Source organism: Pinus tabuliformis, chromosome 2_1 (genome assembly GCF_031772625.1).
Source record: "Pinus tabuliformis cultivar Carrire ecotype Pingquan chromosome 2_1, CPIR1, whole genome shotgun sequence".
Taxonomy (NCBI): domain Eukaryota; kingdom Viridiplantae; phylum Streptophyta; class Pinopsida; order Pinales; family Pinaceae; genus Pinus; species Pinus tabuliformis.
The window spans coordinates 888199091-888213726 of NC_142299.1; the positions used below are offsets into that span (position 1 = coordinate 888199091).

Here is a 14636-nt window from a genome sequence, read left to right on the forward strand (position 1 = left end):
CTATAGAAGGCAAAAATTGAACAAAATCGAATATTGCAATTAGCCATGGCTAATTAGGAATATTACATCCCTAGAGGTTATTGAGCTATGAAGAGTTGTGATGCCCCAAGTCCTTGCTAGTCCCAGAGTGGTGCCACCATGCTGACGATGCACTACTCTGACTATGTCATACTGCACATCATGCGCAATCAATATCCTCCTCTCCTGGAACTCGATGGTGGAATACTGAAAGAGGCGAGACACATCCTGCCTGGGCATCTCCATGGCACCCAGGCCTACCCATCAAAATCTAACTCTGAACCTATGCAGTAACAGAGAATGTCTCCCTCCCCATATGATGAAATCCTCTGTGAACCCCCATGTGTCATCCCAAGAGCGAACTATATCACTCTCTTCCACGACTCCATTCATCACGAGTGATCTATCGATCAACTGAATCCCTGCATCCCATAGCCAGACCTGCTATGGAATAGCCCTGTCAATCGATGGAATTCCTCTGGCCCTTGTCTCTAGTCCCTGCATGTGATCACTATATAAGCTCCATATATCGTTGGCTAATCTAATGCATGCTAATCTGCCCTGTGCCTACCACTGTGTAGTACCAATGATCGCTGGAAGCCACGTGTGCCAAAGAGCTACCCCCTGAATGCAACCAAAAGGTGGGTATCCAATACTCGTAATCGACTCAGGGAATGTGGATCTCTCCTGTCCTTGCCAACCATCTCCCTTGGGTCTGCCATCTGCCCTCTCGATAATGTGCCTGTTGTCGCACAAAGTGTCTGGGCACCGCGACAACACTCAGAGTAAGGGTTGTCACTCTTGATCCTTACTCACTTCGTTTAGACTCTCTCCTAGGCAAGTCAAGGGGGGTAGTCCCTAAGGTAAATGGATGAGGATAGTCTGTGAAACACAGGCTCTAGGAGATTTTAATGATGGACAACTTGATGAATCTAAAGCAAGTCTCGGTCAATTAAGATGGATAGATTAAAATAAGACACAATCGCAAGATATAAATGACTACAGACCAGTGCCTTTAATATTCGAATTAACCATAGACTAAATAAAACAAGTTATCTAGAGAAGACTAATTTATGTGGCAAAGCAACAATCATGAACAATTAGATGTAAAATGCCCAAAACTTTAACATGCAAGAGATTCAAGATTTAAAATGATTTTCGTTAAGTGCCCAGATCTAGATTTAATCAACTTTCTCCTATGGCCAATATAAATTTTAAAACACTAGTCACACTTTGACCATAGAAAAATCATGAAAATGCATTTAGTCACCAAATAACACCAAGGAACTTTAGATTAGCGCTTCAATTATTCTTTAGGCAAAATATAAAGAAGTAAAACAAATCAATGGGTTAATAAATCGAATTTTTAATGGGCCATAGGCCACATTAAAAAAATTTAATGTTTAAGCACAAATCCCTTAATTTATTTTAACAGTCACAAAATTTAAAATTTTTAGAATTTTTTAATGTTTTAATGTTTTAAGATTTTTCAGATTTTTTAAGATTTTTAGAATTTTTTAATGTTTAGGATTTTTAGATTTTTATATTTTTAAATATTTTGGATATTTTAAATATTTTAGATTTTTTAAGTCAAAAATAAAAGTCATAAATTACAAAAAAATAATAAAAAATAAAAAATAAAAAATGAAATTAAAAAGAATCAAGTCAAAATCTAAAAAGATAAAAATGAAAAGAAAAAGAATAGAGTCAAAATCTAAAAAGGTCAAAACAAAATCGAATTGAAATAAGAAAATAAAAATAATAAAAAGAAATCAAAAACCAAAAATTAAAATCAAACCTAAGTCAAAAATCAATCAAGCTAAAAAATGTACATATGTTTAACCCTAACCATATACGGACTTAAAAGTAAAATTAAAAAAAAAAAAGAAAGAAAATGAATTAACTAGAATAAACAAAAATAAAACCTAACCAAACGAAACACATACATAGTAATGAAAATAAAATCGAATACAAGTTTGTTGTTGTGCGTGTGCAGGTCGAAGGCTTGGACGACATTGGAAAAGGGAGCTGCGAGAAGGGTTAGCAGTGGAAAGGTGTAGAGCTCGACGCAAACAGTCAAGGTAGGAGTGTTCGTATGGCTGCAGGAGAGAACAACGAGGGTTTTTTGCAAGTGATGCAGTGATGGCGTATGGGAAAAAACAGTGTGCGAATGATGAGGACGTACAGCGGGAGGAAGGGTAGTGAGATGGAGCGATAAGAGGTCGCGGTTTGGTAATGGAGGAAGGAGCTGTGTAGGTATGGAAGCAGCCTTGCTTTGCAGGGAAAGAAGAATGCAGGTCTGGATGCACGTAATGGAAGTCTGCTCAACGGTGGAAAGCTGAGAGGAATGGAGCAGCTAGGGGCAACGGATAACTGGAGCAGACAGTGTGAATGGGACTGCAAGGGAGAAGAATGCAAATGGGCAGCGTGGATGGGGATAGGGAGAAAGGCAGGCAGGGTAAAGAAACCCAAAAATTCTCTAGATTAAAAAAAAATTAAAACCCAAACGCGAACAATAAAAATCTCAGAATTTTCCAAAAAGCCCCAAGATGAAGACAGTAAAAGCAAATCCGAAATATTCTGTTTAGAAATCCCCAGGCAACAAAGAAACTGCAGTCCAAAACTTGAGATGAACCTAGAAAAACAGATTTCACGCTGATGTGTTTTAATGCTCCAGATTTATCAATGAGACCCCGGTGAAATCGTTTCCAGATTTAAAAAAAAAAATTAAAACCCTAGACTACAAAATTCTTCCGGATAAAATCCTTGCAAAATGATGTTGATGAACCCCAAAGATCCAGATCTTACCCTCCCGGGCCTAGATCTGGACTCTCCACAATTTTCTTCTTCAAATCCGTAGTTGCACGAAAACATGAAAACACCCAAGCGATATATACAATGATAAAAAATAACTAAAACCCCACAAACCCAAGTCAAAAAGCCAAAAATAATTACAGATCTATGTATATGAATAGTAGATTTATCAGATCTAGGGAGTGTGAGTCCAACTCTGCTCCCAGATCTGATAATCCGAGCCTCTCAACAGCGAAATCTATTGATTTAGCACATTTTTTTTTTTGAATTTTAAAGCAGGTACTGAGCTAAAAACCCTTTATGCATCACCCATAAAAAATATCTTATGATAAGCCCAGGATCAAATTAAGTTGGGCTCTTCAGAAAACACGAATCGGGAGTTGGCTGGTTCAACCGAAAACTTCCTCGAATGCCCGATGATCTAAAAATCAAGACTTTCCTGCAAAACTCAATTCAGCCATCAACATAGAGCGAGAAAACAATAATAAAACTCAGACAAATAGAGATACCTGCTATTACGTTCATAATTTAGATTATTATTCAAACCCCAGCGACTGAGCAAGATACCTGTACTCAAATCACTCTTTAAAAGCTATTATCAATGGCTAAAAAAAATTATGCATGAAAATAACACATCTTACAGTATTTCCATGAAGAGTAACACCGGCGAAAATTAACCCCAAAGTCTTCCTTTATTATTCGAAAAAGTTTACACAAGATTTTCGCTTAATACACGATCCAAACATCGGATCCACTGACTGACAAATGACCTCCTATTTAAATATAAATCCTCCAACAGCTAGTTCGAGTAGTCCTTGTCAAAACAATCTCGACTGTTTTTTTTTTTTTCTGGGTAATACTAACTACTTATATATTAATATTTACATCAAATACATTACATTCAGAGATGCTGGTTACCCATGGCCAGAGAATTCTCCATGGGTAACAGAGACCAAAACATGAAATTGCCACGCAGGGCCGAGTGAACCAGAGAAACAAAAGACATGACACTGAGTACTGTTTGATTTTCACTATGATTACCCACGCAGGGGCATCCTGAAGCATATTCATAACCCGAGACACACTGTGAGATGAGCCAGTTCAGCATGACATTAACAAAAAACCAACAGCCAAGCTGTGACAAGAGACAGGCTGCTACAAAATACCAAAATTGACATATGCTGGACAGACTTCGTCGCGCCTGCTGCGTCCGAGAAGACCACACGCAGGACTTACTACCAAGACACTTGACTAAGACAACAAAGACACTAAATTGACAGTTAACCAAACTCCAGAAACTGATATAAAAGGACCCGACCTGAGATAAGAAGACAGAAGCTTGAAAATGATGCTGAGCGCTAATCCTCGGTCTCTTCCTCCATGCTTCTGCTGCCTCCTCCATCTTCAGACGCACTTTCTTCCATAACCAGTGGACTTTGTGTCGGAGATTGCTGAGCATGGCTTCGAAGGTGAGGGTGAGGCTGAAGACATGCCTCTCCAGAAGGGCCTGCCGCCGAGTGCATCTCTCCCAACAGAGCCTTGCCCTTACCTTTCTCGGAGCATGCCTTCGAAATTGTCTGCTCCTCCAGTGGGAATTTTCCTTTCTCCTGTACTGAGTCGTCCTCCGCCAAGACCAACGAAGACCCTTCATCATCCTCAGCGGGGATTTTGGTAAAGAGCACAGAAATATGTGCATTAACCCCCTCATGGGCTTCCGAGCTGCCCAGCGTAAAGATAGCCGAACCAAAAGCTGGAAGCCGGGGTTGTCCCTCGACTGAACTCCCCACTTCCATGAATTGATTTGCAGAAATTGGGTTTGCTCCCACTCTGCGATAACAATATACACAACAGCAATGGTGATGGAGGTCTGCAGCGGGTGGGCGGGGGAATTGTCCGCTCCCAGAACCTCTCCGACACGGCATTCGCTCACGCACCATCCTAATCTCCCACCCCTCAAACTTAACTCCAACACAGCACAACTGTATGCAGTATTTCGCTTTCTCTTGCCGTCTTCTTGTTTCAGCCAGACGGAGCTCCAAAGAGCAAGAACACAGGTCGAAATACACAGGGGGAGAACTGTCCTCACCCCAGCTCTCCGCCACCCGTATGAAACAAGAACAATGAACGCTCCCTGAACCATACTGAGCTTCATATGCCAACGAACCATTGCATTTATCCACATGTCCAATCTTTGAGAAGTGTTCTTCATTTAATGCCTTTCGCAGGCCTGCCTTAATCCTCAGCTGCGCCATTAAGGCTGCTTTGAAGCTGCACGCCTGAGCCAAGAATTCGACGGCTCGGTTCATTAAGAACCCCGTCCTCTCCTTCACGTGGCGCCGCGTGCTCGTCAGGTGGCATCACACCGTTATCCATTGAGACACCCGCATCCGGGGAAAACAATCTCGATTGTTGATGAGGATCAAAATTTCTTTTAATTTCATCTGTCAAAATTTTAAATTTTTGAGGAAATTCGAATTTTTCAATTAAATGCATTTTAATTAATTCAAAAATTAAATTTTTGAATTAATTTTCTCAAAATTTTGGGTTTGACTTAACCCCAGGGACCAAAGGCTTAAAATTTAGCAAAATGATTAGTTTACCTTAGTCCCTGGACCTCTTAAAATTTAATTTTTAAGGACCGACAAATTTTTCCTTCGGAGAATTTAAATTTACCTAGGACCTAGAATTAATTTAATTTCTAGCTTAGGATTTTAATTAATTTTGGCCAAAACGTTTAATTAATTAACCTATGAGGGGATAAATTATTTTTCCAACCCTCAAGACACTTTACATCATGATTTTTTACATTTTTTACATCTCATGGGGGAAAACCTATTTGCAAAAGACCCTCACAGACTACCCAATTCTACGACACAAATATAATCTAGCATACCAAACAATTTGTAATAAAATAACCTAACCAAATAGTTAGTATTATTCCCAAATCACTTTTACATAAACTCGATCTAGAACACTAGAACTCCCCTAAGATCCCAGTGACAAAATCCATTCCAGTTTTGAGGTAAGGCTGAAGGAAAACTCTGCCGACCATCCGAGAATGGATCGATGAGACAAAAAACCTCCCTAAATGTAGATCGTCACTAGAAAAGTAAGTTTACTAAGGTAATTACATACATGATATGGATCTGCTAAGAGTATTTACATTATACACATGCAGAATGGGTTTACACTATAAGATGATGATAAAGCTGATGATGATAGCTGGATGGCACGAACACATCGATCAGGGACTGTCCCTTTTGCGAAAAAAGGGGGTGTACTGCTATGGGTCGTTGACACGTAATGGTCAACAATGCCAATATAAGGTCTGGAGTCCAGACACATATTGGGAAACTACCTCAATCGTAATCGCTATCCTCTGCTCATGCTTGGTCTTGACATGCCCTGAGAAAAGAGTGATACATGTCTCCCTCGGGACTAGATCCCTAGATGTAGGCTCGGTGATGAACAATATGCCACCCTTGCAGATGCTCACTTCATCCCCCAACCTGTGGCTGTCAACTGATGCACCAACCCAACGCCACTTCTGAAAAGTCTCCCCCCTAGTGCGCTGAGTCTCACCCAAATATCTCGGGTGAGCTCCTCGTCCCTCATGGCTCATGCCCAAAGTGCAGAAAGTCAACAGCAAAATCGACTGTGCCCGTGAGGGATGTAGAAGAGGGTCAGGCGTGTGAGTCCCCGTAGATACCATCAAGTATCGGTCATCTGTGTCCCCGTTGATCCTGGGTGAACTACGCCCAAAGGTATGCCCGTTGTTTCCATCCAAGGGTCTCCTAGGAGGCAACACTCCATGACCTCGTTGTGCAGCACTATACACCCTTGCATCCCACTGATCATCCCAGTACTCCTAGACATGCCACTGTACACCATGGCCTACCCCTATACACCGCTGGATACCCTCAGCTATGGCTATGCCATCCTGTACTGGCCTAGGTCCCACATGTATCACTGTACTTGTCACTCCCCGCATGTACTCAATGTGATGTGAAGTACTCCCACTCCAACATACTAGGCTCGTTGCGTTGTATCCGACCAACTGAATGCCACCTTCCTCGTCAGATCTGTCAGGGGTGCAGCAAGCTGTGAGAAACTCTTGACGAATTTCTGGTAGTAAGTACAAATGCCAATGAATCCTCGAAGTTTTGTCACGTTCCTCGGCTCCGGCCAATCTCTGATGGCCCTGATCTTCTCCTCGTGGACTCTCACTCCATCCACCCCTATGATGTGTCCCAAGTACACCATCTCCGTTAACCCAAACTCACACTTGGAGAGCTTGGCATAAAACTGTTGTTCCTCCAAGATGCGCAACACTGTCTCAATGTGCTGGAGATGCTCCTCCCAAGTCCTGCTGTAAATGAGAATATCATCAAAGAACACCAACACAAACTTCCTTAAGTGACTGCCGAAGATGTGATTCATGCAGGACTGGAATGTAGCTGGGGCGTTGGTTAGTCCGAAGAGCATCACCAAAAACTCAAAGTGCCCATAGTGACACCTGAAGGCGGTCTTGGGAATGTCCTGCTCTCTCACGCGAATCTGATGGTACCCAGACCTCAAATCAATCTTTGAGAAGAACCGTGCTCCTCTCAACTCATCCATCAACTCATCGATCCTAGGTATGGGGTACCTATTTTTCAGGGTCTTCTTGTTCAAGGCCCTGTAGTCAATGCACATTCTCAATGTGCCATCCTTCTTCTTCACCAACACTATGGAAGAAGCAAAACAACTCGTGCTCGGCTGAATGTGCCCAAGAGCCAGCGACTCTTGAATGGCCCGCTCAATCTCATCTCGATAGGCCTTGGGATGCCTATATGGGGTAGTAATCACTGCCTGTATGCCCTGCTCAAGCTCAATGGTGTGCTCAAACCCCCGGTCTAGTGGTTGTTCAGGCGGAATCTCCCCAAACACTGTGGCATACTGGTCAAGGATGGATTGTATCTCTGGGTGCACCGTTTGCCCTATAGTCCCTGCCTTTGATGCACGCAGCTCCACTGCCCACTCTACGTCTCCCTTCTAGAAGACTGCCTCCATCCGATGAGTCGAAACAGTCTGAGGTGGATATGTGTGATGTCCCCGTATCTTCTCATGCCTCCCTGTTTTCTCATCATCCCACTCCATCTCTAAGGCCTTCCAATCTGTCGTGACCTTCCCTAGAGTGATAAGCCACTGAACACCCAGTATCATGTTGGTGTCTGGAATATTGACCACGAAAAAGTGGTCAGTTAGTGTGTAGGTGCCCATCGTCACTGATAACTCTGGGACATAACAAGCACACACCATGGTCTGATCTCCTGGGACCAAAACTGAAAAGCCATCGAAGCTCTCTGTCTATATACCTCTCCGCTCAACCATCTGTGCATCGATGAAGTTGTGGGTTGCCCCACTGTCAACCAAAACTGATACTCGCTGGCCACGTACTGTCCCCCGTACGCATAGCGTCAAATACTTGGGAACTCCTCGCAATGCTGCAAGGGCCCCTTCGGTAGGTGAAAAAGTTGCACCACCTGCTGGTGGTGGTGGAGGTGGCAAAGGATCCTGTGTGGCATGACTATCTCCTGCCCCCACGTCATCCACCTCATCCTCTTCCTCGCTGCTCTCGGAGAAGACCTCAATAAAATGTGCTTTGCCAGCAACACATCTATGTCCCGGTGCCCATGGCTCCTGATAGGTAAAGCACAACCACTTCTTCTTCAGCTCCCTCCTGGCATCATCATCAATCTGTGCTCGTCCTGGATTCCCCTTTGGAGGTGGAATCCTCACATCCTTCCCCTTAGGCTGGAAAGCCTGTCTCTGGGGGTAAGATGTCTGGGTCCTAGGTAAGGCATCCTGTAAGTCCTGGGTCTTGCTAATAGCATCCTGGAGTGTGGCTGGTCTAGTGGATCTGACTAGACCCCGAAGTGGCTCTGCTAACCCCTCAACAAACATGTAGATCCTCCATGCCGCGGATAGATCTGGCACCATCACTGAAACCCTCAAGAAGTCTGCAATGTAGGTCTCTGGGTTCCCAGTCTGTTTGAGCCTCGTCAGCTCAACAAAGTGTTGTTCCGGATCCCCCCAGTCAAACCTCTCTATCAGTCTCCTGGTGAACTCGGCATATGTCGTCACTGTGGAGTGTCCGAGTGTAACCATCCCATGGAACCACCAGTCCTGGGCCTCACCATCCAAATGTAATGTCACCACCTTGATGGCCTCTGTCTCCGACATCTGGTTAAGCTGGAAATAGATGTCCAGCTTCTCCACCCAAGACTTTGCTGAGCTGCTTGATGAGCCATCAAATGTAGGCAAGTGGAATCTACTAGTTGTGCGGTGGGTGTCTCCATCATGATAATGTCGGTATCCTCTATGATGGTCGTGGGGTCTACTATCTTGCTGGGGCTGAACAAAGTCTCTGAATGAGAGAGCATCCCTGAACTCCTGCCCATAGACCTGGTACTCTGCAAAATAATCGCCCATATGACTGGGCTCTGTCTCCTGATGGACTCCGACCCCCGTGTCTGCTCCTAGGAAAGTGGGCATGGTAGAGCGTGTAGGGGCATGTGAGGCCATCTGCTGAGTAGTATCACGCTGAGTGGCACCCTGCTCTGGCAAATGGTGGGATGTACTTGATCCCTCACCAACCTGGAAAACCCGTGGGTTCTCACGCTATCTAGCCTCCACCGCCATGAATCTCTGCCCCATCACCTCGATCTGCCTCGACAGATCCTGTACTGATTTGAGGAGCATGTTCGCAAATCTCTTCTCGTCCTCATCTGCCGTCGGATCCTCTTGCTCTGCGTCCACCACAGGCTCCTCCTATTTTGTGTTCACCACAGGCTCCTCCTGTTTTGTGTCCACCACCCGAACACAGTCTTCCTCTCCGTAGGTGTTCTCCAACCTACGCTCAATATCTCTGTATTTCCTACCTTTGTAACAGATGTAGGGCTTCTCCCTCGGTGTCCTAGACTGCTAGCTCCACAGGATGAGGTAGATCTATGCTCTGATACCACTGTAATATCCCTTATCAGGTATATCCCTCAAACACAAGCAAACTCCAACCAGAGATGGACGGGGAGGGCGTTTACCAGATATGTCGCCTCTGATAAGAGGACAAGATCTGGAGGCTACTTGGCCCTTTTCAGACTCTGTCTAAGAGTATAGGAGAAAAACACACAAGTGGTATAGTAGCCGGGAAGCTCAAAGAGACAAAAATAATAGTAGTGCAACATACAAAAATGTATACATGGAATATAAGCAGGTACTCGAGAAATGCAGAGAGAAATGCTAAGCCATTTTATTATAATGAGTAATGGAAAGAGTACAAGAGGTGATCAGAAAGATAGCACCTCGACTTGCACAAGGCAAGTGAAGAAATACACTCAGAATGGTAAGGAAATGGCCTCTCTCTGAACTGCGTCCAAGCTGCTGGAGAACTGTTGTGCTGCTGCTACCGCTGGAATCAAGTGAGGATTTGGGGTTGTTCCCCTCCTCAGAAAATGCCGAAACTCTGGAATCAACCTCTACTCAATAAACCCAGAAAAGCCCAGAAAGCTTTTCTAAAATAGCTGACCCCCGAAAATCCCCCCCTTGAGGATCTACGTTATCCCTTAAGGCTCTGCACTGCCCCTGAAGAGAATCCTCCAAAACTCTACCCGAGACTCTGCCAAAATCCGCCAATATGCAAGGGTTGATCCCTTGCTCAATCTCCCAACGCAAATCCTCCACACAAACCCAATCCGGAGCTCCTACCAAAAGAGACTGCGTCCTCCCCTCTCAACACTGCGCAGTCATCAAAATTCTCAGTTCCTCCTTAACTCTTGAGATCGCTCCTCCTGCAAAATACTAATGAAACTACCTTGCCCGAGCAGGCACTCGAAGTCCCCCGGGGCTAAGGGTGAGATCTCCAAACGGAGACACTCGATGCACTAAACAGTGCTACAGACAGGCTAAACAGCCAGCATGCTCTAAGTCGAAGTGACTAGCTCAAATGCAACAAAATCCAATGCCCAAATGAGGAGGCTCCTCTCTCCTTTATAGCGTTGACCTCTCTCAAAACCCTAAGCCCCACCTCCTCCAACGTAGCCTCTCTCTTGCCACGTGCTCCTTCTCCATCTGTGCAGTCCCTCCAAGTGTCTACGTGGGCCCCCTTCTCGACGTGGTCCTTTGGCCCCCTTGGCTCCCCTTTTAAGCTACAACGTTGTGCTACTAGGGAGTGACTTTATTCAAAAAGTGAGTTATGTCCCCCTTTCCTCACCTTTTTATTTATAAATAACTATAGAAGGCAAAATTGAGCAAAATCGAATATTCCAATTAGCCATGGCTAATTAGGAATATTACAGCTTGATCTTTAAGAATCATGACTCTTTGAGGAGGCCGAGACTCTTTTGTGTTAGAGTATTGGAAATACATTTTATGGCCCCGTTTCCCTCTTGCTCAATGTGCTGTGAAGTGGGGTTTCAATTTCTAGTTTTTGTATGATTTTATATTTTCATTTTTTCCACCTATCTGAACTCCCTAAAAGATATTACTCACGCAATTTTGATGAACTTGGAATTTGCACATAAGCAATTAATGTATACAAGTCTATCTAAAAATTCTTCTTTTTTTAAGTATTTGATTAGGAAGAGTTGTCACTATTTGCAGAATTGTTTAAATGACTTGTAATTAGCAATTTGCATCATTTGAGCAACAAAGCGCATGAACATAGCCACTTTTCTAAATCTTATGAAATTTCAGTCTTTAGAGATTTGTTTAGGGATTAGAATGCATTGCAACTTGCAAATTACTATCGCTAAAGTTGATTGCCTGCGGATTTACTCTTGAAGGTGAAGGACCTGTACATTATTTTTTGTTTAAAATTTATTCAAGAAGTTGGATTCTGAATTTGTGCCAAATAGAACACTGATAGAATTATAGTCTGTTGTTTAATAGTGGATCTGTATAATTCTCATTATAGTTGTTTATAATTGACATTGAATTTAGACAAAGATGCATGGATTAGCTGGTGAATTGTTTTGTTTCTTTTCAGGCAGCAAGGAGGCATACTTGTTGCGGGACCTGGTAGAGACAATATTCTATACTTGCACAAGGTCTCTCTCTCTCTACACACACACATTCTTATCTCTTTTATACAAACCCTTATAAGTTTCTGTTGTATCCTAGAAGTGGCTGTATGTAGTATGGTAACTTACTTTTGTTTATGTATAATCCAAAAATATTTATTAAAACATTGGATTTTCATCTTACTAAGAAAAAAATACCATAAAATATTCTGCAATATGAGCTTGGCTGTTTTCTATCTAGATTTTATGTGGTGCAAGCATACCATAGTTTATACCATTCTCTCCCTCCCTCTAATATATATCTATTAGACAATTAATATTTCAAGGTTATTGTGTTATTGTACATAATACAGAGGTAGATAAAATGAAGACTCATGTGGAAGACCAAAAGTCCCCCATAGAAGGACTTCCTTTGTATATATGCAACTTTGAGTTAATGAAATTAATCAATCAAACGGAGTTATTCCTAAGCTTGACATGGTATCAGAGTAGGCGTAACTCCATTCCCACTCAATGATGCCTCTTGGCCTCTCTTCCCATCAGATCTACCTCTCTGCCAGTCAAATTTGTGAATTTGAGCCCATCTGCACCTCTCTCAACAAAATCCATGTCCATTTCTTCTCATTCATGCCCTTTTCTCTACACTATTCTCATATCTTAGAAACCCTAATTCTCCATTGTCAGCTCCTTTCTGTGATTTTTTGTTTCCTCTTTTGCTTGAACAACTCCATTCTTACGGGTACCTTGCATCTCAAAAGCTATGTGCCCTAGCTGTGTTGGTATCACCATTTGTGCCTATTCCCTTGGTCGGTTCCTCGTTTGTCCCTTGGTTGCATTTATGGCTATTTTTTTGATCAAAAGAGCTTGTAATTTACCCCAGTTTCAGAGCTATTTCCAATTGTAATCATGCCCATTGTTAGAGCTATTGTTAGAGCTATTTTCGAATGTACTGCGTACCCATCTAAACCCTCATGAACTTAGTATCACAAATTTGAGCTTCCCAATTTTGAGTTCTAGGAGGAAGAAGGAATTTCCCAGTTCTCAAAGCTCATCAACAAGTACAACAATGGTGACTTGCCTACAAATCTTAGCAGTGGTCCAAATCTGAGCCTCGACTATGGCTATAGCTACTTTAGGTGGCCACTTGTGGAAATATCCTCATTTTCGGTTTCCTTTATAATACAGCTAGGATGGATTTTCAGGGTGTGTGACAGCTTGGACATGGGAGCGAGATTTCATTATCAGTGGGCCGGAAGGTGTGAATTTTTTAATCGATTGCAGCAACTGGAAAGAATTCTTTCAACTGATTAAAAAATTAAATGCAGTTTATTTGCTATGACAAATAATGAATAAAATCACAATTGCAATTTTCACCATAAAAACGTTGCAGAAAATAAAACGTTGGAAACTGAGAAAATTCTAGCACACACACAAAGATTTGACACGGTTATTTTTTGACAATTGTCCCCGGAAAAACCCAATGTGGGAAAACCGTTGCAGCAGCTGAGGGTTTTATTATTATGCAATAGTAAAATTCTAAGTACAATAAAATGGATACCACACTGGCAATCCTCTTTGAGAGAAATACTAGCAAAATCACGATGGGAATTTTACCCTCCTCCACAAGCAATCTCGACTAAATCTGACTAGAAATCAGCGATCGAACCCCCATACACAGGCTTTTGTGCTGCCTCTACACAACCTATAACTCGCACTACCCAGATCTTCTGCTACTTAAGTCATTTTGCTTGCTGCTGACTCAGGAAGTGTCTCTCCTGCCCTCTGGGAAATCTTCCCGGTCTCTAAAATCTAAACGACCTCCACTCTAGCCAAATTGAACTACCTTCTTGAGGTTACTGTTTAGTCCTTGCGCAGCCTTCTGGAGAAATAACTCGGCCTCCTCTCTTGACTCTTTGGAACTGGAATCCTCCTTCGGAATCACTATCTCTGCCCCTCACTGTCTCTATGTCCCCTCTTTGGCTCAAACTCTCCTATGTTGAATCACTGCAACTGGGAAGCCCAATTTTTTCCAAGGAACTCGACCTCAAGTGTCTATCTCCAACCCCATCAACCTCCTATTATAATCTCTCATTGGCTCACCAACAACCATGATTAAGTCCTCATCATTGGCTAATATCATCTCTGAGTTGATCTGTGTGATTTTCTAGAGAATTCTCATCTTTCTCAATTAATTCTCATTGATGAATTGATTTCCCTATATTAGACTTAAGCGTTTTTAATTATCGATCAATTAATTTAATTTAATTGTCTCTAGGTGGAATTTCCAGAAATGATTTGTGGGTTCTAGAGATCTCATGTGTGTTAGCCTTTCCACAAAGCTTGAGACTAGAACACCATCCAATGCTACAAAAACTAACAGGAGGATTTTGGAAGAGTTTTATGGGGTCCGACAAGGATCGCTCGCAACATTTCATCATTAGCGCCAGTTCTGCATAGTTTATTCTTGGTTCCACTACATTCCGACAATTCCCGTAAAACAAGGTTATTATGGGTCATATATTAATTAAATACGCTTAAGGTGGTGTCATTTTGCGAGGAATATTTGATGAAACACCTTAGTGTAATAGCTCATTGGAACCAGAACAAGGAGATTTATAGGATGGGTTGGAAAAAAGTGACTTTCAGTGGTTAGAGAGATCGTAGAGGTGGATTTACCATTTTCCTATATTAAAAGTGACTTTAATTAGTCACTTAATTAAATAAAAAAGGGAAAATGCTTAATTG

At 42.6% G+C, this 14636-nt stretch overlaps 1 protein-coding gene across 4 annotated transcripts in view; it reads left to right on the forward strand.

Annotated features, from left to right (window-relative positions):
* LOC149203496 (Thioredoxin superfamily protein) overlaps positions 1–14636 on the forward strand; it is a 459228-nt gene that overhangs the window by 305977 nt on the left and 138615 nt on the right. For 2 of the 4 annotated variants that reach the window (XM_089400196.1, XM_089400197.1), the window contains exon 8: positions 11858–11918. The exons of the other annotated variants lie outside the window; for them this stretch is intronic. In XM_089400196.1, coding sequence (XP_089256322.1) covers positions 11858–11918 — 61 coding nt within the window. The remainder of the gene's footprint in view (positions 1–11857; positions 11919–14636) is intronic. 4 annotated transcript variants of the gene reach the window in all.